This window comes from Hemicordylus capensis, chromosome 1 (assembly GCF_027244095.1).
Source record: "Hemicordylus capensis ecotype Gifberg chromosome 1, rHemCap1.1.pri, whole genome shotgun sequence".
Taxonomy (NCBI): Eukaryota; Metazoa; Chordata; class Lepidosauria; order Squamata; family Cordylidae; genus Hemicordylus; species Hemicordylus capensis.
The window spans coordinates 373,875,486-373,899,772 of record NC_069657.1 but is presented as its reverse complement, the minus strand read 5'-3'; the positions used below and the strand labels follow the sequence as shown (position 1 = coordinate 373,899,772).

Below are 24,287 nucleotides of genomic sequence, written 5' to 3'. Positions count from 1 at the left end.
CAAATGGCCTCTGCAAAGCCTGGCATGACCTAGAGCCTCACAGAGGCCATTTGAGCATGCATGGTGGCCATTTTGTTTTTGGCAGCCATTTTTTAAAAAAAATTAGTTTTACAAAATGGTGCCCCCCTTCAAGTGGCGCCTGGGGCACGTGCCCTGCCTGCCCTACCCCTAGATACGCCCCTGCCTGCAACAAACAAACAAAGAACTAGAGAACCTTCCTTACAAGGTAAGGCTACAACACCTGGGGCTTTTTAGTTTAGAAAAAAGATGACTGAGGGGAGACATGATAGAGGTCTATAAAAGCATGCATGGTGTGGAAAAAGTTTATAGAAAGAAATTTTTCTCCCTCTCGTATAACACTGGAACCAGGGGTCATCCCATGAAACTCACTGCCTAGAAATTCAGAACCGACAAAAGGAAGTACTTTTTCACAGAACGCATAATTAAACCATGGAATTCTCTGCCACAAGATGTAGTGACAGCCAACAGCCTGGATGGATTTAAGAGGGGCTTAGACAAATTCATAGAGGACAGGTCTATCAATGGCTGCTAGTTTGAAGGCTATAGGCCACCTCCAGCCTCAGAGGCAAGATGAGATAAGAGCTTCTCTAACTCTGCTTGCTTTTTAAAAGACCCTTAAGATACATCTGCTTTTTCAGGCTTTTAATTAAAATTAATTTTAAACTGTTTAATTGTTTTTATCCTGTGAAATCATTTTAATTGTTACACTCTGTGAATTGTGTTTAATTGCTTTTATTCTGTGAAAGTGTTTTAGTTTTTAGTTTTATATTGTAATTTGGATTTTGATTGATTGATTGATTGATTAAGTGCTGTCAAGTCGGTGTCGACTCTTAGCGACCACATAGATAGATTCCCTCCAGGATGATCTGTCTTCAGCTTGGCCTTTAAGGTCTCTCAGTGATGCATTCAGGAGAATGTAATAATCCAATTATCTGGATTACAATAATTATATTGTAATTTGTAGACCGCCTAGAGATGTATATCAGGCAGTATATAAATATGATGGATAGATAGATAGATGATGCCTCCGAATACCAATTGGAGGGGAGCCTCAGCTGGAGCAGTTTTGCCAACCAGGGACTTTTATAGGGGACATGTGACTATTTTGTGAACCAAACAACATTTTTTGCATGTGTTGTACTGTCTGGAGTTCTGGGGAGCAGCTGGAATACTTTGTTTGCTCAGAACACTTTGCTGTTATGAGCAGCTTCTCGTCCTCTGTCTATTTCCCCTTCCTACTGACCATCCATCCAATGGGGAAGCCAGAGTGGAGGATCTGCTTCAGTGGCAGGTTGCAGTCATGTGATGCAGGAGCACAGGTAGGTGGGCCTGGCAAGTGCATCTTGCTTCCTTTGTGTGGGGGCAGTGGGGGGGGGGCGGGCAGGGGCAATGAGAAGTTAGCAGTTAGCTAACTAACCTTACTGAATTAGCAGTTATCCCTGGTGAGTAAAAAGGCACCTTTTAAAGTAATGAATCTCTTCTGTTTATCATGGGGAGAGCAACTGGCCCTATCCAACCTCAGCTCAGGAATCCCCCTTCAGTGGCTGATGCTAGTGTTACCTTGTGTTTCTTTTTAGATTGTAAGCCTTTTGGGGACAGGCGAGCATCTTATTATTTGTTTTTCTTTGAAAACCACTGTGAAACCTGTTGAAAAGCCGCATATGTTTGAGGTCAAAGAGAACAGCAAGCGAGTGGGAGACCGTGAATGCACCACTGCATCAGCATGCAAAGAGGCTGGCTCAGCAGCAAGGTAGCTGCCCTGCCTCCAGCCAAGAGGTGAAGTTGCTGGTCTGGCTGGGGAGAACAGGCTGGGTGACCCATGAGGGAAAAGGAAGAGGGCTGTGTGTTTGGCAAACCAAACCAGGAGTTGAATTTACAGTTAAGAAGCAGGGGCCTTGAGAACTCTGCACCTAGTCAGCAGACTGAGGAGACATACAGCTCACCTGCTCAGTTTCACAGTAATGAGCTGTATTTATTCTCAAATTATCAAATGTTTATCAAAATATGCATATATAATACAAATAAACATATGCAAATTCTATGCAAACTAGATACATTTTGGAGACTTTTTTTGGTGAAAAGCATCCTCTTTTTCGATGATGGATATCGACTTTTTTCACCATCTGGACCTGGAAATCCTTAACAGGAGAGAGGGTATACCCTCACCTCTCGCCTGTGGGCTTCTCAGAGGCATCTGGTGGGCCACAGTGTAAAATGGGATCCTAGACTACATCCTAGCCTTGGGCCTGATCCAGCAGGGCTGTTCTTCTGTCCTCAGTGTCTGAGGGCCACTTTATCCCATCCCAGTCCTTGCCTCTGAAACTTCTTCTCACAAATAATTGTTGTTGCTAATACAAGTATTATTTCCTTACCTGAGAAAATCCATGGCTTTTGTTTGTTCTTTTTTCATCTGAGCTAGCAGAGAGGTTTCCCTGTGATGCAGCTGAGCCTCCCTTTCCCTTTCCTCTAACTTGTCAGTAGACCTTTCTTGAACTTGCTCTAGAATGACATTTATATTAATACATTGTGATGCACAATCACTCACAGCCGTTGTTGTGGCGGGGGGGGGGCAGTAGTAGAATTAGATAGTGGAGGTTTCATTCGATTACAGGGTTTATTCCATGCTTTTTTTTCCCTGCAGAACTAACCACCAGCACACCACATACTCCCTGCCCTTGCACCTCTTGTAACCAAAGAGAACAGGAATGAAAGGGAAGATGAAACATTCTTCTTTTCTGTGTTTGTTTTGCAGTGGCGTATTGGGGGGAAACGGCGCCCAGGGCAAGCTCCCTGAAATGGCACCCCCCACCCCCCACATACCTGTGAGGGCGCGGCGGCGCCCCCCAGGCTGCAGATCACCGGCGGTGGCGGCGATTCGGTGGCGGCGGGTGGGTCGCCCGAGTGTGGCAGGGGCGGCGGCTGGTGGCTGGCGTGGCAGCGATGCTGTAGCGCGGCCCGAGCGGCAGCGGCGGATCGCCCGCCGAGGACGGAGTGCAGGCCGCAGAGCGACGCCGAGCCTGCCTCCTGGCCCAGTGTCACTTCCCAGCTGCGTAGGTGCGCCTGCGCAGAAGCGACGCCAGGCCTTCCCAACTGCGCAGGCACGCCTGCGCAGTTCACAGAATGAACTGCGCAGGCACGCCTGCGCAGTTGGGAAGCGACGCCAGGCCAGAAGGCAGGCTCGGCGTCGCTCTGCAGCCTGCACTCCATCCTCGGTGGGTGATCTGCCGCCACCACTCGGGCCGCGCTACAGCATCGCCGCCATGCCAGCCACCGCCGCACTCGGCGGGCTGTGGGCGACCCGCCGCCGCCCACCAGCACCAAATCGCCGCCACACGCCCACCGCCACACTCGGCGGGTGATCCAGGGGGGCGGGGGGAGCCACTTTTTGGTGCCCCCCATGTGACCCCCCGGGGTGGAGCCCGGGGCACATGCCCCCCCTGCCCCCCCTATCGTTACGCCCCTGTTGTTTTGTACATAAGGCTGGCTTTAGGGGTGGACAAGCTGGCAATCACCCAGTGCACCTACATAAAAGGAGCACCGAGCCAAACTTGGTGGCTCTCTGTTTGTTGAGTGAACCATGGGAAGGGCCCGGGGCACCAAAGGCACTCCTTGTCCAGGGTGCTACTTATCCAAGGGCCAGCCCTATTTGAATTGCTATGTAATGGTTGTCTATCTATATGTACTGTTTAAGGAGACTTCAATATGAATCAACAAACACCTTTGACTAGTCAAATAATTAGTCCAGAGGTTATGAAGACTGAAAGGAAGCAATATTCATCTTCATTTTCTATTTCTTTTCATCTTTTTCTTTTTTTTTTCATCTATTGCTTTTTAATAATCAACCTAGTTCCTATTAAACTGCATATGCCCAATTGCTTGAAAAATTATTTCACACTACACACATTTGTTGACATCGAATAAATTGACAAAATGACAAGGCATAAAATAAAAAGCTGCATGGCAGGAAAAACCATGCTGCATTGCCCAGAACTTAGATCATAAATTATGCCTAGAAATGAGGGCAAACACATCTGTGCACATATTTGTGCACTACTATTACCCAAGTGATTACAAACAGCGTATAAGTTTAGAAACACTGTGTAAGAGAAGAAGAAATAACCTTTCATAAGAGAAGCATTAGTGAATATATATCTGGTCCAATAAAAGGCACATCAGCTTGTGCACTTGTTTCAGTGCCATAGTTCAGAATAAGAAATGTGGGAAGCTAACTTTTTTCCAAGGACACCAGATGCACATCAGAATGTACACATGCATACACATCAGAAGCCAGACTGAGCTCATGCAGATCCCACAATCACCCCCATGTGCCATATGGATGGGAAAGATTCAATTTGGGTTGAAATCCTTGCTGTGGACTGCAAGAACCATGTGTGCTAAAAGGTGCACTTTGGGAGTTAGCAGTTTTGCCAAGAGGCAGTAAAGGGAGTCTTAAGCCTGGGCACATAGAGTTTCCCACCCCTAAACCTCCCTCTATCCCACCATTGCCATACAGGCAAATAGAATGGACTTGCCTCCAACCAGGAAAAACAGGTTGCTTACCTGTAACAGGTGATCTGGTAGTGATCCGTTGAGTCCATAAGTAAATGGGTTCTGCGCCTGCGCAGGCACCTCTCGGGCCGACTAGGTAGCTCCTCGCGACGCCCAACCGCCCACTTGCACGTGCTGCTGCCTGCTATCTATATAGAGCGGTTGGGCGTTTTCCGTTAGTTCTCTGTGCAGACCGCCTCTTCCGTGCAACCTGTCATCAGATGTTACTCCACTCTTCTGCAGCGGGGTTGGTTCTGGGCGGGTCTTATGGACTCAACGGATCACTACCAGATCACCTGTTACAGGTAAGCAACCTGTTTATCTGGATCGTGATCCGTTGAGCCCATAAGTAAATGGGTGAGTAGTAAGCTAGACCCCCATGGTGGTGGGTGCAGAAGGTCGCCCGCTAAGGCAACACCCTCTTCAAGACAGCTCGCCCATACTCCGCCTGGCGCGCCATGCGCAAGTCCACTGCATAGTGTTTAATAAAAGGCTGCTGGGATGACCACGTAGCAGCCAAGCAGATGTCGTCCATCTTAATGCCTGAAAGGTGAGCAGCAGAAGTTGAGTATGCTCTAGTAGAGTGCGCCCGTATAGTTTTGGGCGGTGCCACCCCCTGTAGCTTATATGTCAGCAGGATGAGTTCTACCAACCAGTGTGCTAAACGCTGCCGAGACACTGCCTGCCCCTTAAACTTTCCTTTATAGGCCACAAATAGTTTATTTGTCTTTCTATACTGTCTAGTCACTTTCATATAGAACAATAAGGACCTACGCACATCTAACGCGTGCAGTGCCTTCTCCAGAGCCGTATGTGGGTCCTTAAAAAAAGTTGGCAGGACTATTTCTTGATTTAAATGGAAGTCCGTAACTATCTTTGTTCGGAAACTTGGGTCTAGTCTCATCACAACTTTATGTGGGTAGAATTGGGTATAAGGCTTATCCACTCTCAAAGCCGTCAATTCACCCACCCTTTTGGCCGTGGTTATAGCTATCAGAAAAGCAGTTTTAAGCGTTAACAATCTAAGGCTAGTACAATGTAGTGGTTCAAAAGGTCCCTCCATCAATGCAGATAGAACCAACGATAGACTCCACTGCTCTAAAGGTTTGCGTAGCGGAGGATACAGATTTAGTCCTTTCATGAACCGTTTACATTCAGGATGGGTAAACACCGTTTTCCCATCCCAACCAGGAAGTTTTGAGGACAGTGCCGCCAGATGCACCTTCAGCGAAACGTTTGCAAGGCCTTTTACCTTCAGACTTGTCAGATAAAGCAAAACCTGACGCACTGATGCACGGCGTGCAACAAACTTATTTGCCCTTGCAAACATTACAAATCTTTTCCATTTACAGAAGTAGCTGCGTCTCGTTGATTTCCGCCTACTGTTTAACAGGATGGATTTTAAGAGGTTATCCTCCATGCTGTCAGCCTTAGTGTCTGGATTTCTGGGTGCAGTATCATGCCTCCCGATCTCTGGAGAAGATCTGGCACTGGTGGAAGACGGAAATGGTTCCCTCTGCATATGCGGAGCAGCAGAGCAAACCAAGCCTGACATGGCCACCAAGGGGCTATTAGAATGCAGTTTGACCTGTCCCTCAAGATCTGTGCTAACACCCGATTGAGGAGTGGCATTGGTGGAAACAGGTAAAGTAGCCCCTTGCTCCAATTGTACTGAAAAGCGTCTCCTAGAGACCCTACACCCACTCCCGCACGAGAGCAGTATCTCCTGCATTTCCTGTTCTCCTCCGTGGCAAACACATCCACAGATGGTGTCCCCCAGCGGTCGAAAACTTGTCTGACACACTCCTGTCTAATTTCCCACTCGTGTCTCTGGCTGGTTTGAGTGCTTCGACTCAAAGCATCCGCTAGTTGGTTGTCTATGCCTCGAATGTGTATCGCCATCGGGTAAATGGCATGCATGATGCACCATTCCCACAATTTTCTCGACAAGGTGCAAAGCGTCGGTGAAACCGTCCCCCCTTGTTTGTTCAGGTAGGCTATAGCTGTAGTGTTGTCCAGGTGGACCTGCACAACAGAGCCTCGTAGTTGAGGTTCGAAGGCCTTTAGAGCCAAAAACACAGCCAACAGTTCCAGGTAGTTGATGTGCCTCTGGGCTTGTTGAGGTGTCCACTGTCCCTGAATGCAATCGGGGCCGCAGTGCGCTCCCCACCCCAGCAGCGAAGCATCGGTCGTGACCCACGCTGTTGGAAGCAGAGGACGGAAAGGTACCCCCCCTAAGAGGTTTCCCTCGACTAACCACCATTGTAGGGAAACTAGTACCTTCCTGGAAAGGTGCAGTAGCATGTTCTGGCTGTCTATATTGGGTCGGAAATGGTCCAGGTAGCAACGCTGCAGGGGCCTCAACCGAAGCCTTGTGTAACGAACAGTTGTGTTGCACGAGGCCATCAAGCCTAAAAGTCTCTGTACCTTTCTTGCTCTTTGAACGGGATTGGCCAGGAATTGTTCCACCAGAGACTTTATCTGAATGTATCTGTCGCGTGGTAGGAATGCTCGACGTTGCTCCAAGTCCAGAACAGCACCTATGAAGCTCAGCTGCTTCCTGGGAATTAAATTTGTCTTTTTCCAATTTACGTTGAGACCTAAGTCCTGGAGAAGTTCGAGCATCACTTGTATCTGTGTCTCCAGTAGTTTCCTGTCTTTGCCCACCAGGAGCCAATCGTCTAGATATGGATAGATCACCAGGCCCTGAGTTCGAAGGTGCGCAATTATTACTGCTACTACTTTGGTGAAAACTCTCGGAGCAGCTGACAATCCGAAAGGTAGAACCGTGTACTGATATACTACTTCCCCCACAGTAAATCGAAGGTACTTTCTGTGGTCTTCCTGGATGCCCACATGGAAATATGCGTCCTTCAAATCTAACGTTGCCGCCCACTCCTCCTGATCTAGGAAGGGTAGAATCTCCTGCAACGTTGTCATCCTGAACTTTCGGGCCCAGACAAAGTTGTTCAGTCCCCTCAAGTCCATGATCGCCCGGATTCCGCCATCCCTCTTGGGAATTTGAAAGTAGCGGGAGTAGAACCCGGACAACCTTCTCGCCCACTGCACTGGAACAATTGCACCTTTGTCCAACAATACCTGTATCTCCTCCTCGAGTACTGAGGTCGACCTTGTGAAACGTAGGCCAGAGAACGGTGGAAGAGTGATGAACTCTATTGCATAACCCGTCTCCACAATCCTCAACACCCACTGGTCTGATGTTATGTTGTGCCATGCTAAAGCATGGCTTGCCAGTCTGATGGTTGAGTTGGCAACTACAGGGCCGATGACATTGGTCCTGGCAATTGGTATTAAATGCAGTGGGCTGGCACAGCAATCAAAAGGACTGCTTCGCACCCTCCTTGTTATTCCTAGAGCTTTGATTTTTGTTTTTGTTGGCGTTGTTGTTTCCAAAACCCCTAGGCCGCTGATAGGGCCTATTTTGTCTTCTGAAATCCCTCTTGTCTTGGAATCGATATGACCTTTGCTTATTGTAGCTGAATGTACGAGGGCCAGCTGCCGTGGTTGGTACCATAAAGGTCTTGGCCGTAAACCTTGACTTTTTTAATGTCTCCATGGTCGCATCTGTGCTTTCATGGAAGAGTCCCTTCCCATCAAAGGCCAGATTTTCTACTCTGTCCTTCATATCCAGCTGGAGAGAAGTTGCGCGCAGCCAAGCATGACGCCTCATTGTGACAGCAGTCACCATGGCCCTTGACTCTGTCTCCGCCAAATGTTTAAACGTACTTAGCTGCTGCTTTGTCACAGATGTTGTTTTCTCAAATACTTCATGGAGCTTTATTTGCAGCTGCTCTGGAGACATTGAAGTAGAATCATGAAGTAAGTTGTCCCACATCAGATGGGTGTACCGAGCCATACAGGCTGCATAATTAGCAATCCTGATAGCCAGGCTCGATGTGGCATATATTCTTCTCCCTAAAACATCTATTTTTCTCCCTTCCTTGTCTGCTGGCGTTGTATGGCGGCGGCTGCCCTTTGATGTTGATGCACAATCCACCACCATAGAGTTTGGGTCCGGATGGTGTATCAGGTATTTCTCCTCTCCTTCATGGACCCTATATAAGTTCTCGATACGTTTAGACGTAGGATTTGCTGTCTGGACACTGTCCCAAGCTGTCTTAGCTGCCTTTGCGATGGCAGGGATTATTGGTAGGGAGACTGGGTGAGACGACTTGGATTGGAACATCATGTTGTACACCGGGTCAGTAGACTCTGTTTCGGGGAGTTGCAGGTCCAAACCCAATGCTTCAGCCATTTCTCTAATCAGGGAATGGTACGCCTTGAGTTCCTCTGTAGGGGATCTTGAAAGACATGGTGGGACCTCAGAAGGAGGCTCCACTTGTCGACTGCCTTGATCAGAATCTGAGTATTCTGATTCCAAGTCCTGGTGTGTTGAAGCAGGAGACGAACCCCTGGACGATGGCCTTGGCGGGGGTGGGGTGCTTTTCCTTTTGCGTTTTCCAGCAGGTTTCTCTTGCAAAGGTAGCGTAGCCTGGGGTTGTGTTTCTAAAGGTGCAGCTGCTCTCTCTATAGGCTGTTGCGGCTGCATAGCCTTCCATCTCAGGTAGTCTGCGTAATCGTGTGGCAAGGAATGTCTAAAACCACAAGTGTGTGCGGGCTGCGTGGCAGGGTTGCGTATGCTCCCATCAGCTATACCCGCCAATGGCTGCACCACCGCCAGTGGTGATTGGAGTAAGCTCTCAGCTGCTGCCCTAGGAGAAAGAGATGGGGTCTTAGGTGGCAGGAGCCCTTCATTCTCTTCCTCTCCATCATCCTCTCTATCCAACCCCCCACTCAGGAAACCATGAAAAGTGGATTCCGCTGGGGTATTTGGGCCAGACTCCATCAAACTTCTAAGGGCAGAAGTCGCACTACGGTCTGAACGCTGGCCACTCAATTGCTGCGGTGTTGATGGCGATTGTTGTGGGGTACGAGCAGGTGACAGGGAACGGTGTCTTTGAAACTGAGAATGCTCTCTCGGTATCGAGGTAAGTTTCGATGTCGAGGATTCACGGCTCTTTGCTGCTTTCGACGTCGAGGACTTCGATGTCGAGGACTTCGATGTCGACGACTTCGATGTCGAGGACTTCGATGCCGACATTGATGCCGAGGACTTCGATGTCGAGGGATCTATTACCCGCTCTCTGCTCGATGTCGAGGGCTTCGGCACCGACGATCTCGATGTCGAAGGAGGGGTCGATGCTGACAGACCTCTCCTGCTCCCCTCTGCTGGGCTAGATGTACGAGGTTCAGCACTCCACTCAATTTCCGAGCCCTGCGCCGATGAAGGCGATGGGGTCGTATGTTTGCGATTCTCTCCAGCCCCAGTCTCTGGCGCGTCTTGCCGGCACCTCTTCTCACGGCGTCTTTGGTCACTAGAGGAGACCTCCAATGGCCTCTTAAAAGCAGGATCAGTGGACACAGTTTTAGACTGCATAGAAGCAGCTCCGTGTCCCTCCGCACCTAATGCCGCTTTCGATGTCGAAGGCGCTTCTGGGCGAGGGGTAGAAGGGCGCAGCGCGTCCTCATATAACGCCGCCCTCAGACGCAGTGCCCGGTTCGTCCTGGTTTGTTTAGAGAAGGCACAACAGATCTTACAGGCAGCCGTATTGTGTTCTTCTCCCAGGCATATGAGGCAGAGGTCGTGGTGATCAGTGGAGGGTAATTTAGCCCTACACTTCTCGCAACGCTTAAAGGTAGTCTTCGTTTCCATTTTCCGTTTCCAGTCCGGTTCATACACAAAATATCCGTCCAATCTTTCGTCAAAGTTATACCGCTAAGAAGTTATCACGTCCAAAGTACAGTCCAGAGTCAAAATTACCAGAAAAAACAGTCCTAAAGTATGCCTAAGCACTAGTAAACACAATAGTTTCTGCTACCGAGGAGCCCAAACGAGGTCTGAACGCTGTGGCGGTCAAACAGAAACTAACGGAAAACGCCCAACCGCTCTATATAGATAGCAGGCAGCAGCACGTGCAAGTGGGCGGTTGGGCGTCGCGAGGAGCTACCTAGTCGGCCCGAGAGGTGCCTGCGCAGGCGCAGAACCCATTTACTTATGGGCTCAACGGATCACGATCCAGATTGACTGCTTCCTTTGTAGAAACTCTGTTGGGAATGAGCATTTGCTTAATAGAAGTAGCTTGCCACATGCTCTCAATGATTGTATGCATGTCCTGTCCTCATTGCAAACTCCTATTCTAACTTGCTATCTGTTACTATTGATGAGCTTCCCCCAGTGATGTGCACAACAATGTGCTTCCCATTACAATTAAGTACTGTTACTAATGTTGTGGCTATTATGATGCAGATAACCACACTCATTGTTATTAAACTAAAGGTGCTCAGTTTGAGGACAGTAGAATGGTAGGGGGCTCAGCCATTCAGAACTCCAAGGCTTCCTCCTGACCCTCCAAACTCCAAGCCCCTTTCTGTCTCTCTCTCTTTAAATAAGCAATCTAAAATGTATCCCATAACAGTTTTATCTGAGACAGCTGAAACCTCATAAATAGTTGTCCAAGGTGTTTGGAATGAACTCACGCAGCTTCAGAAAAAAGTGAGAGAATAGCAGTGTGGCAGCCTGAACAAAGAACCTATCAACATATTTCAGGCAAATCTGAGAGGACTGGGACCAGGTAAAGGTGGCTTCCTCTTAATGGAGGCCAAGAGCAGATGGAATGTTGGACTGTGGGGATTCTACCCCTCCTTCATACATGAAATCAGCCTTGGGGCCATGAGGTGGTTTGGATGATACACCAGCAAGTCCCTCCTAAATATGCAGAGGAGGAGCCTAGGTTTGTGTGTCTCCCCCATCCTAGCTCGAAAGCCATCCTACTGCCAGCTAATCTACATTAATATAGCATTTAATTGACTCATTTACAGGTAGCCCTCATGATTCGGTGGCAGCAGAACTGTTGGAGATGGAGTTCTAGTGCATTGACCTTTTTCATCAACTATCCTAATGACCACTAGGGGCACTGGGAATAGAGGTAGTTAGTGAGGGTCTCCTTACATGCCTCTACTCTATGACCCCTGCCTTGACTCCTCAGGTACTTCCTGTAGTGATTCAGTCCTCTACCTTTCCTCCTAGAGAGAAGATAGAAACATCTCTCTCCCCCCCTACCTATTCATTATGTAGGCTTTCCCTATCTCAAACATACTTCACCAATAAATCAGTTTAGTTGACTCTACAGTGATCTGCATGCGTGTTACTTAAATAGTCGCAACAACTAAACTCTGCACTCTGTATCTAGAGTGGTAGCTTCCTTGGTGATGTGCTAAATAATCACAAACCCCAACAAGAACAGCATGCTGAGTAGGGAGGACACACATGAACCTATGCTCCTCCCGTACATGTTTAGGATGGGCTAGTAGATATATAGTCCAAAATGGCCCTAAAAGCCAGGAACATTTATCTGTGTTTGCAAATTACAAGCTGAATGTACTGGTATAAAATAAAATCACTATTGGTTTTTTAACATCTTACCTAGAGTAAGTTTTTCATCTTCTTGGTTTGCTCTAGTCTTGAAAACTGGGAAGAGGGTGGCCACAAGATCACTCATCAAAGCAGCTGGCTGCAAACTGAATTCTGCACTATGACTGACACTATCCTTGTTCCCTGTTTCAGGCCCCCTTCCTCTTCTTGTAGTTTGTGAAGGATGAAGGGGAGATTTTTGAAGGAGAGAAAGCGCCTTTCTACCTTTCGGACTGCCAACACCAGCAATAGACTCACTGCTGCTGCTGCTTGTGATGAGGCTGGCTTCTTGATCTGATAGCTCCTGGACACCAAACTTCTTGGCAGGAGATTTTCTATGGCCTTTTAAGCAGAAATCTTCTGCATCACTGGGCTCATCAGTAGCATAGTCAGGATCAGAAAGATCCAAGTTCTTGTCTCTGTTAGCTGATCTGTGGGTACTGGACCTTATAAGGAACGGACTCTGAGTGCACTGAGATGTGGGTTCATCTTCAGTGTCAGTAGATATACAGTTGGAATCATTAGAGAGGGATTTTAGCTTCCATTTGCTAGCAGCATCTGCGTTGTGGTGTTTCTTTTGGAAATGAGCAGTTTTGGTCAACTGTTTTCTGTCTATTTTAGTAGTAACTTTTATAATTCGGTCATTGACTTTCTTAAATCCAGGGCCAGTGTCTTCCTGGATCTCTGAACTTTTGTCCAGAGCAACACAATATTCACTTTCACATTGTCTGATCCTATTCCCATTTTGAGGAAGCTGAAGTCTGGCATTCTGATCCTCTTCATTGGCTTGATTTCTTTCTAAGTTATGGGGCTCAGAAACATTTGGTGAAACATCCATGGGCCTTTCTGCTTCCTGTGACACACCGTCTTCCAAAAACCACAATGGAACTTCAGGTTCTGTGGGTGGGCTGTCAATGCCAACTGAATGTTCTTGAGAGCCAGGACATGAGACTTGAGTTTTTTCAGTAACTTCTGCTTCAAGTTTACTTATTTGATCATGACATTCCTGTGAACATTTGGACCAATTACTTTGAGATAGTGCATAAAGTTCTTTTTCATTTATCATCTCTTTATTATCATATCCACCACTGTCCCTGCTGCCTTTTCTTTCTTCTGACATTTCCTCATGGTTACTAACCTGACATTTTCTCTCACCCTTGGAGGTGACAAAGTTTTTATCTTTATCGCCCCTGAATAGTACTGTGGGGTTACTGACTTGCCTTTTTAACTGGGGGCATTTCCCCAGTAACTTCCCTGTGTCCCCTTGAACAAGCCAAGAAAAGTTATTTGGGCAATCAAAGCTGACTCTCCTGAGAAGTTTGGTTGGCTCCTTGCCAAGGTTCTCTTTATTTTTTCCATGCCTTGCAGTACCTTCCCCACGTTTCAAAAATGACTTCCGAGCAATCACTTTAGTCTCACAGGAGTTCTGCAAGAAATGGAAACATATATAAGAAGAGCATCATTTTTCACTAACAATGACAATTGCTAGTAAGAACATAAGAACAGCCCTGCTGGATCAGGCCCAAGGCCCATCTAGTCCAGCATCCTGTTTCGCACAGTGGCCCACCAGATGCCGCTGGAAGCCTACAGACAGGAGTTGAGGACATGCCCTCTTGAGTTGAGGACATGCCCTGCTGTTACTCCCCTGCAACTGGTACTCAGAGGCATCCTGCCTTTGAGGCTGCAGGTGGTCTATAGCCCTCTGACTAGTAGCCGTTGATGGACCTCTCCTCCATGATAGACCTCTCCTAGTAACATGCAGTCTTACAAGCACATGGGTGAGAATTTAAACATATTCCATTAAGAGAAATTCGGACTTCAAAGTCAATAGTTAAATTGACTCCTTTTGATGTGCGTGGGCATTTTATCCTAGGTGACTTAGACCTACACACAGGGTATAATCCAAGGTTCCATGTTGCAGGAATTTCCCATTCTCTACTGTGAAGGAAAATGCCTCATGTGTATATGAACATTCCTCATTGCAAATGCAGATTTATGGAAGAAAGCACAGAAGCCCTTGTATGATGTTTGGATCATGCCCAATATGGCATGCTTCAAATCAGTCACATGGGGCCCTACACTGGATCACAGACATTACACAGAAGCAGGTTGCTTTGAAATCATAGTTGGACTATGATCCAAAAAGTAATAAAGCCAGAGCTAAGCTTGATTTAAACTTCAGCTGGTGGTAGAATATAGGGCTGTGTGTCTCAAGAGTTTACAGGATGCTAAGAGTCTACAGCACTTTCACTGCTATTTACTGCTTTTCCAGCTTGTGCAGAGGATGTACTGAGGGATGAAAGAGGAATCAAACAAAATTGCTTCTTGTCCTCTTTCCAGGAGTGTATGAAATCTGCTTCAAGGGTGTGTCTACACCATAATTCTAGCACTTTTACATGGTGCACCTTCTGCCATTTTAGTCTGCTTTCCCCAGAACTAATTAATCCTCTAAAGTGGTTTAGTTAATGTTGGGCTGTCCAGCACTAGTTACTGCAGCACATGACCCATCTCATAATCAGAGCTGGTATCAGGAGTTGGTATGGTTGGGCACCTACCAGAGCCAACTATCAAAAGCACACCAGTCATTGCTGGTCACCATTTCCACCTGCTTGCCTGCCTGCCCTTTGGCCCAGATGGTGTGACTGAGCTGACAACAGCAATGAGGAGGAGGAGCTGCTGCCCCCTATCAGCTCTCTCCCTGGTAAGTGAGCAGGCAATGATGGAGAAGAGGAGCAACAGCAGTAGCCATCAGCAATGGCAGTAAGGAAGAGGTAAGCCTGCTGGAAGCGGAGCCCCCAATTAAGAAATCTTACCTGAGGGCCACCACCCCGACACCTGGATCCAATACTGCTTGCAATGGAGACAACCCCAGAAAGTGGCTCAGTTATTTTTGCTTCCTTGGCAACATTATGAAAAGATGATCCCACCCCATCCTACTCTGCACTTCTCATCTTTGTCACTCAAAGGATAGTTAACCTGAGAAGGTCAGCCTGGGGCTGTTGTTGGACTGGCAATTTTTTAAAAACACCTGAAAACACATCTTTTCAACCAGGCTTTCTCAGCTTTTTAAAACTTGTTTTTAAATTGTTCTGATTATTTAATTGCTGTTTTACAATGTTTTTAATTGTTAATCATTGTTTTATGCTTTATAATTTTTGTTTTAATTATTAACTGATTTTAATTGTGTTTTAATGTAAACCGCCCTGAGCCTTTTGGAAGGGCGGTATAAAAGTTTTTTAAATAAATAAATAAATAAATAAATAAATAAAATTGAATAAACTAGCATCATTTCCAGCCACACTCCAGCTGTTCTTGGACTACAACTCTCATTACCCCCAACCACAATTTATGGGAATTGTAGTCCAATAGTAGCTGGATAGCCCCAGGTAAGCCATCCCTGCATTATCTCATTCTTGCCTGAAGTCAAATCTATTAGCTGCAAAGGTGAGTTCTATAGAGTTGCATTGTAGCATAGACAGAAGAGGAGCAGAGTGCTTATAACTGGTATAATGTACAGATACTTATGGGAAGAAAAGATCATATAGGTGATCAGGAAAAATCTATCAGACTGACTAGCACTGTTTGCATCACTGCAGCCTCTAATCTGATGTCCTCCAAAATAATGTCAGGTCTTTTTAATCGTGCAGATAATAGTAAAGTACCTGCTGCTGTTTTTCTGTTCTTTCAGAATCTACTTTAAGTTGCTCTTCAACAAATTCTTCAAACGTTTTCTGTCTCACACCAATTCCAGGTCTGATTGGTCTAAATAAATAATAGGGCAGCTTTCAGTAATTATAGTTTTTACAGTTAGCATCCAGTCACAAGTATTACACCTATCCTGCAACAGCTTCACTGGCTGCCGGTTTGCTTCCAGGCCAGATTTGAAGTGGTGGTTTTGACCTTTAAAACCCTGGACAGCTTGGGACCAGGGTATCTGTCAGACCACATTCACCCCTATGAATCTACCAGGTTCCTCAATTTGTCATCTCATGTCCTGCTCTTGGCCCTTCACTTTGGAACACGCTCTCAGAAGTGTTCTTCATCAATCTCCCTCCTTGATTAGTTTTAAAAGAGAACCTGAAAGCCCTCTTTTTTAAAGAAACATTTTTAAACTGGCTTTAGTTAGGTTTCTAGTTTTAACTCAGTTTTAGTTTGTCTGACTGCTATTTTCTCTTGCTGTTTTGTTTTTAATGCATATTTTATTATTGATTGTTATGGCTTTGTTGTGACCCCAGTCACAGTGTGCAGAAATATTTTAAACAAATAAATCATGTTTGGAAGGGGAAGTGGTAGAACACTGATAAAGGAAGTGGTAACAGACATCCTGCATTTGTTTTTTCAGGCTGTCCTGCTTTCCCTCACTATGCCTCATACTTCTCAGCACCTTCATTTTGAGCCTGAATGCTGTGCATATAAAAGTGCTTATATCTCTGGCTATTATGAAATTTGGACAGGAGTCCTGGATTCAAATTCCAGCTCAACCACAAAGCCTCTGGATTACCCTTGGCCACTTACCATCTCTTAACAAAACCTATTTCACAGTGTTGCTGTGAGAATAAAATACATATTACATTAACTGGCCCCCTTGAGGGAACGCAATACATATGGTCAGTAAATAGAAATACATATAATATGCTCCCCCCACAACCCAAATATTTCCACCAAATCTTCAATATAATTGGATTATCAATAGCTGTACTTTTACAGTTGTTTTCTTTTCCCTCACCTGTCATCGACATTTCTTGACTTCATTCTTATTCCAAAAGGGGACAGAGCAACATGTTCATCAACTTTTTGTCCCCCATGTTCTTCTTCGATAGCTGGCCAAGTTTCAAAGCAAAATTCTTCATGTAGAAGGCTTGCTTCTAAATATCAGGAAGCAAGCAAAGCAGAAATACTTTTTCTATATACTTTAGATTTTTAAGGGGGCAGGGGAACTAGTAGTAATGTTCCAGAGAGGAAAGGTTCACCAGGGCGCTTTCCAAACTAGCTGCTCATCAGTACCAAAATGCCTCCATTCAGGCAAGTCACATTTGAAACGTCACCTAGCAGGGGCAGCAGTCTCACAGCAACTAACAACCCGAAAAAACAGCAACTTTCTTATGCCAGATATACAACGTCCTAACTACATAGCAGCGATTAAATTTGAAACAAGGCATTGGAAATGTGAACGGTACCCTGATGTTCGCATAGGGACTGCGGTGTCACAACGCAGGAAGTGTGGAAGCACACTTCCGAGATACATCCTGACCCCATTGTAGGATCTAGTCTGGAAAGCGCCCATGAGATGTTTTTCTAACCAAATCTGTCAGTTTTATTCTTCTCTATGCACCATATTTCAACTTAATCCTCCTTTTTTACTGCAGTAAAAGGTAGCCATTCAATAATGAGAAAGAAACATTCCCCAGAACTGTGTCAGTCACTTACCTTTTCTTGTACTGTTTTTCTCTTCCTCAGTATCCTTTACGGAAAGATTGTTTCTGAAAGTCTTTTGACTTTGTGATAACAGTTCCATGTTTGTTCCTATATGCACAAAAATATAACACAAATGTTTTTAAAAGAAAATAGAAATAAAGACTGTTATGTCATCTAAATTCACTGGGTCTGGCAAAGTCCCACTCAATTTTATGCAGGTTAAATTCATAGAATCAGTAGAGGGGGGCTCATATATGAAAAATGGCCATCAAAATGTTGGGATTTATGTGTATATACATTGAGGTGAGTCTCACGATCAGTGAGACCCACCTTAAGAGGGTTCGAGGGTTAGCCCGCTCTCTCTGCAGACAATCACAATTGCAGCACTGGGCAGCCAGATCGGCTGCTCACACGACTGCTGACTCTGTCACGGAGCCAGTGGGGGCTGCGGGGATCGGGGGCCATGCGGCCCCAGTACGCAAGTGTGCGGGGCATACTGGAGAGATCCCCAAGCCTGGGAGGCTGCTTGCAGCCTCCCTGCCAGGGGTCTCCTTATGTATTGCCACAGTGCGGAGCCATGCCACGGCAATAAACTATCAAAAAGATGAGGTTAACGGAGCGCTCACTCCGTTAACCTCGGCTAAGGGGAAGGGTACTTTGGGAGGTTTACTGCTGGGAGCTGCAGAGCTCCTGTTGCATCACACGATCGGCAAAAAGCAGGCTAGGCTTCCTTAGCCCGCTTTTTGCAGATTGTGAGAATCGCCTTATGTCTTTGTTCTTGCCACTGACGTACGGTATGTATATCTGTGTATAGGCTTGTGGTAGAGTTTAGAATGCTTGTGTCAATCAGTTCTGTAGACTGATTGGTAAGTTTGTATTTCTTATTGGACGTTTGAGACTGTTATTTTTCTGTCAGGATGATCTTTCACGCAGAGTATGTCTGCTGTTTATGATTTGGTAATAGTTAAGAAATAAACCTTAGTAACATTTGTTCAACAAACTTAACAAGCCTCAGTTTCTGCTCTGTTACACTCTGCTACAAACATTCACCCACACAAGCATCTGCACTTCAGAAGCATTGACACTAGTGCTGAGAATGTGTTTTTTAATGCTGCATGTGTGCACCCATTACTGTTCCCAAAAATGAGAACATCATTACACTGTGAGGCGATTCTCATGATCAGTGGAAAGCGGGCTAAGGGAGCTTTCCACGGACTGTGGGAACCACTGGGCTCGCAGGCAAGCCCAGTTTCCCCAAAGTGGGTAACCCACTTAAACACCCCTCCCCTTAGACCAGGTTAGCAGAGCGAGCACTCCGCTAACCCAGGTTTCCCAATCGTGTATTGCCATGGTGCGGCTCCGCACCATGGCAACACATGAGAAGACCTCCTGCAAGCAGCCTCCTGGGCTCAGCGGTCTCTCCAGTATGCCCTGAGCACTCACGCGGGGCATCCTGGACTTCCAAGGGCTGCACAGCCCCCGATCCCTGCAGCCCCCGCCGGCTCCGTGACGGAGCCGGCAGTCAAGTGGGCAGCCAATCTGGCCACCCAGGGCTGCAGCCTTGATCATCTGTGGGGAGAGCGAGCTAAGCCCGCTCTACCCTCAGAACCCCCTCCGGCAGGGCTCACTGATCGTGAGACTCGCCTCTGTGTGTGTCTCCACTCCGCCATCAACATTAGAGAAACACATGGAAGCTATTCACATGGGATGTGCATGCAAAACCGGGCTAAGGAAGTCCAACCAGTTTTGCATGCGCATGTATGCCAACGGCATCAGGCCCAATCCCGGCAGCAGTGCAGCAGCAAACCCGCCTACAGAACCACCCTCCAAAACAAGGTTAGGAGAGTGAGTGCTCTCCTAACCCTCTTTTACTGATCATCTGCTAATCATGGCTTGCAAACAGAGGGGATCATGGCCAGCTTCGGGGAGGGGATCCTCAGAATCCCATAAGTTTTGGGTGGTATAAAAATAATGAGATAAATAAAAATAATGCACTGCATGGGGCATGGGGGGTGACATGGGGCCTGGGGTAACATGGGGTTATACATCCTGGCACCCCGGCCCTCCGAGCTATCAGCAGCAGCCAGTAGTCATCTGGATGGGGAATCCGCCTACTGAAGAGGAACCCGATGCTTGTCCGTGGGGAGGTAAGCTCTTCAGGACTTCCTCCCCGTTAACCCTCTTGCCCTTTTTCACTGTTCGTGAGAAATGGTTCACAGTGTGATGATTTTACATCACATGTGGCACTATACTGCACATTATTGGGGTGGGGGAGGAAGAGACACAGAGCAGTGATGGGTCCATGCTTTTTACAACACCTAGTTCTGCCCTATGACTCCATATATTATAATTAGTATCATCTGACAACCTTATGCCCAACATCAAGAACCATGTTAGTAGTCTGTTGCAGCAAAACCAAGATTCTTGTAGCACCTCAAATACTAAGACATTTGTTTCAGCATAAGCTTTTGTGGACTAGAATCAACTTCATCCAATGCAAGCTGCAGCCTTAAGCACAGTAAGCTAAACACAGTACGCTTGTACACGCTTGCAAGTTAAAGTACACGCTTGCAAGTAGGTGCGTTGAAGACTGCAGCTCCTGATTTGCATTTTGAACCCAGACAGTTCTTATCCCTGCCTTTTCTTTGTTGTTCATGTCAATTTTGTCGGCATACAGACCATCCAGATTTCCATCTATTTTATCCCACATGAATGGACTAACATAAATATATTCCTTTTCCATAAAAGATACACACACACACACACGTAACCCGCACTTTCAGTTTGCAAGCATTCCTCCTGTACCACAAAATGACCATGCACTCTTCCTTCTCTCATTGCCAGTTGATATCCAGAGGAGTTTGTGTTTAGAAAAATGTATTTATAGCTGCAGCACTTAAGCTTTTTCATGTTTTTCAGTTTCTTAAGTGAGTTTTGTGGAAATCTGATGCTGATTGAAATCAGTGGACTGAAATAATATATTTGTTTGTTGCTTCATAATTCAGTTATGTTAGAGGTTGTTGATTTTTACCCACAATAGGTAAAACAGCAGAGCACTAAGGCATGAGCACACACTCCAGTTACAGAGTAGGTAGCAGAGGATGGTTCGGATATTGCAGCTATTTAAAGAAAACACATGGAGATCCTTGTGTGACTAAACACTGAATATTTATTGGTTAAATACACTTAGATAGGAAAGACCTATATCTAATCTAAAGGACTACATAATGGATAGGTAAGGAGAGAGAGAGAGAGAGAGAGAGAGAGAGAGAGAGAGAGAGAGAGAGATGTTTCCATCTGCTCTCTAGGAGGAAAGGAAGGATTGTGATTCAGCACAGGAAGTGCTGCAGAGTCAGTTCAGGGGTCATAGAGTAGAGACAGATAGGGAGACTCTGACTCACTGTCTCTACTCCGAATGCCCCTAGTGGTCATTAGGACAGCTGGTGCAAAAGGTCAATGCACTGGAAGTTCATCTCCAACAAGTTAAAATCTGGACTTTCTGTCTCAAAAAGTACCCAAGGAAACTGCCAAAATGTAATGGAAGGTATCATTCCACATGCTTTTCCAATGAGAGCATTTTTCCGCATTATGCAGCAAATTAATCTCTCTCCCCCCCCCAGGATTTTCTATTTTTCTGGTAATATAGAGAAAGTCTGGGACCTATCTGTGAAAACAGAATGTTTCTATTTTTCATGGTTTGGTCTGGGAGTTTCATGTCACTCAGCAAGTGAGTCAGTGAGTGGGCAAGACCCAAGCAGCTATACACACACACAGAACTTGCTTGATAACCTGGATAATAGTTATAAAAAACAATTACATTGACAATTCAGTCTGAGTTTTTTCAGCCAGTTTGCAAATCAGATCAGCTTAGAACAGAAAGAATCTATCTTTCCTGAAAATGAACATACAGCACCACCCTGTATTTCAAAATAGATCTGAGAAACTAACATTCATATTAATTATCTCTCATTGACATCAGTTTCATATTATCAGTTTCACAAGTCTTAGAGTTTGATTTCAGATAATGGAGAATGGGTGTTGAGGCACACTTGTATTCTATCGAGCAAACTTTTGTGTTTTGTTAATTAGAAGTTTGTCCCAGTGGGGATCCTGTGTAGAAAGTATGGGCGGTGGAGTCAGAAAAGGAAAGGGAGGGAAAGAAGGAGAGTAGAGTTGTTTCTGAATAAAGCTTTGTCAAACAAAAATAAGATTGCTTTGTGTTTATGAGGGAAGCAGCTATAAAATATCTGGCAATGAGATTTTGAACCAGCTATGTGTGTAAGCCTGCAAAACTTGTGAAGGTTCCTAGATCTTCATTTCATTACATTAGTGGGCCTACATTACAGAACTGCTGCATTCTACTATTGCTGCTTGTTTCTCCAGCTTCCTGCACAATCCCTGAAGGTACTTTTTCCTCATCAATTCTGGACTCTGTTGTCCACTGGATGCCCACTGCAGCATGGCTCAGATCCCACCACCACTACCTTTTTTTCACCATCCCAGGAGAACCTGCTCTTCCCTGGAAACAATGGAGGTAATCTTTCTGCAATTACCTCCTCACCGTACAGACCTTTGAATTTACTCCAGTGAAGCAGAAGGCTATATTGCTTCACTGCCTGGGCCCTGAAGGCCAGAGAATATATATTCATTTGCCCTTTCCTGCCAACTTGGAAGGAATACCAACCCTTATGAAGTGGCTCTTCAAGCCTTAGATGATCATTTTAACCCTTCTTTGTGATTGCTGAACGTTACAAGTTCTGTTCTAGATCCCAACTGCCTGCTGAATCTGTCAATCAATATGTCACAGTATTGTGTACCTTAAGCATAACCTGTGAGTTTGCCAGTTTTACTGATGAAATGATCAGGGATCAGATTGTTATGAAAACAAACTGATACTGGAGCAGAAATGTACCTTGGATAAAGTTATAGAGATGGCTAGGAGAGTGGAGAATGTTCTTCACTGTGCCAAATCACAATCTTTGGTACCCCAAAACCAACTTCCTGAAATCCAGGCTGTTCAGTCTATATCCTTCCAATCCCAATCTTCTCATATGGCATTGCCAGAAAGTGGCAGCACAATAAAGGAAGAGCTGCTACTACTGATGTAGACACTGCCCACAAAGCCGATTTTGCTCACTGTCCTGCACAGGTCACTTGCAACTAATGCAAGAAAAGGGGACAATTTGCTATTGTTTGCAAGTCTGCTCTCCACTCCATTACTGTTCATTCCATTACTGATCCTTATGTATGATACGGATGAGTTTGATGAACCACTTCCTGAAAGTGTTTTAAGTATGACAGACTTAGAGCCTGCTTCTCCACATTATCAAGTAAAACTTAATGGCCATGAAGCACGGATGATGGTTGATTCTGATTCTCCATACATACACTATCATTTCCCATCTACTGTACAAGAAACTTCTTACTATGTCAGATCACAAGAGCGTGTTCACATGAGCAGCTCTACACAGGCTTGGGCAGCCCTATGAGTAGAGCTGCCCATGTGAAGTGGTGGGATCCTGGCCAACCCCAGCGCTGCCTCCCCTGGAGGCTTTACACACAGGACTTCTGTCCCAAATCTCCTTCAGAAGAGAATGTGTGTGTTCACATACCAGCCAAACTTACCTCAAAGTCCCTTTGAGATTCTTGGACCCACTCCACACACAAACCAGGCTTTGTGATGCGAATTCTAGCTTATCCTGACATATGTCCCGGTTTTCAAAATGCTGATTTTAAGCTACTTTTTCTTAAAACGCCTGAGCAAATGGGAGAGGCACTGACGCAGAATCATTAGCATGATAAGAGGCATGCTCTCTTCAGTCTGTACCTCGAAGCCTGAAGCCAAGTACGAATTACTCCCTGGTAGCCCGAGTTTTTAACCTGGGATTTTACCTGGGTTCAGGCCCAAGGACTTTCTAGTCTAGCATTCTATTTCACTCAGTGGCCCACCAGATGCCTCAGAAAAGCCCACAGGCAGAGGTGATTTATACCCTCTCTCCTACTCTTGCTACCCTGCAACTGGTATTCAGTATTCTTTCCTCTTAGTCTGGAGGTGGCCTATCACCACCAAATTAGTAGTCATTGATAGACCTGCTCTCCATGAATTTGTCTAAACCCCTTTTAAAGCCATCCAAGCTAGTGGTCATCACCACATCCTGTGGAAGAGAATTCCACAGATTATGCACGGTGTGAAAATGTACTTCCTTTCGTGGGTCCAAAATTTCCTGGCCATCAGTTTCATGGGATGGCCCCTGGTTCTATTGTTGTGAGAGGGAGAAAAACTTCTCTCAGTCCACTCTCTCTACTCCATGCATAATTTTATACACCTTTATCATTTCTTCCCCTAGTAATTTCAAAATTACTATTTCCCCCTATTTCCCAAACTAAAACCCCCCAGATGCTGTAGCTTTGCCTCATAAGGGAGGTGCTCCAAGCCCCTGATCATCTTGGTTGCCCTCTTCTGCACCTTCTTGAGATATGGTGACCAGAACTGTATGCAGTACTCCACATGTTGCCACACCATTGATTTGTACAATGGCATTGTAATAGCATTTTTATTTTCATTCCCCTTCCTAATGATCCCTAGCATGGAATTGGCCTTTTTCACAGCTGCTGTGCTCTGACCTTATACTTTCAATGAGCTGCCCACCACAACCCCAAGATCTCTCTCCTGGTCAGTCACTGGCAGCCCAGACCCCATCAGTGTATATACATGTAGTTGCAGGTTTTTGCCCTAATGTGCATCACTTTACACTTACTTGCTAACATTGAACTGCATTCGCCATTTTGTCACCCACTCACCCAGACTAGA

General features: G+C 45.9%; 1 protein-coding gene across 7 annotated transcripts in view; it reads right to left on the bottom strand.

Moving 5' to 3' along the window:
* The window catches only part of LOC128345097 (centromere protein J-like), a 67,903-nt gene that overhangs the window by 34,243 nt on the left and 9,373 nt on the right, over positions 1 to 24,287 (bottom strand). For all 7 annotated transcript variants that reach the window (XR_008316271.1, XM_053296516.1, XM_053296502.1 and 4 more), the window contains 5 exons: positions 17,489 to 17,584; positions 16,788 to 16,926; positions 15,724 to 15,823; positions 12,074 to 13,487; positions 2,394 to 2,520 (listed from right to left, as the gene is read on the bottom strand). Coding sequence is in view for 6 of the 7 variants with exons in the window: in XM_053296516.1 (XP_053152491.1) it covers positions 2,394 to 2,520; positions 12,074 to 13,487; positions 15,724 to 15,823; positions 16,788 to 16,926; positions 17,489 to 17,584 (1,876 nt within the window). In the remaining variant the exon portion in view is untranslated. The remainder of the gene's footprint in view (positions 1 to 2,393; positions 2,521 to 12,073; positions 13,488 to 15,723; positions 15,824 to 16,787; positions 16,927 to 17,488; positions 17,585 to 24,287) is intronic.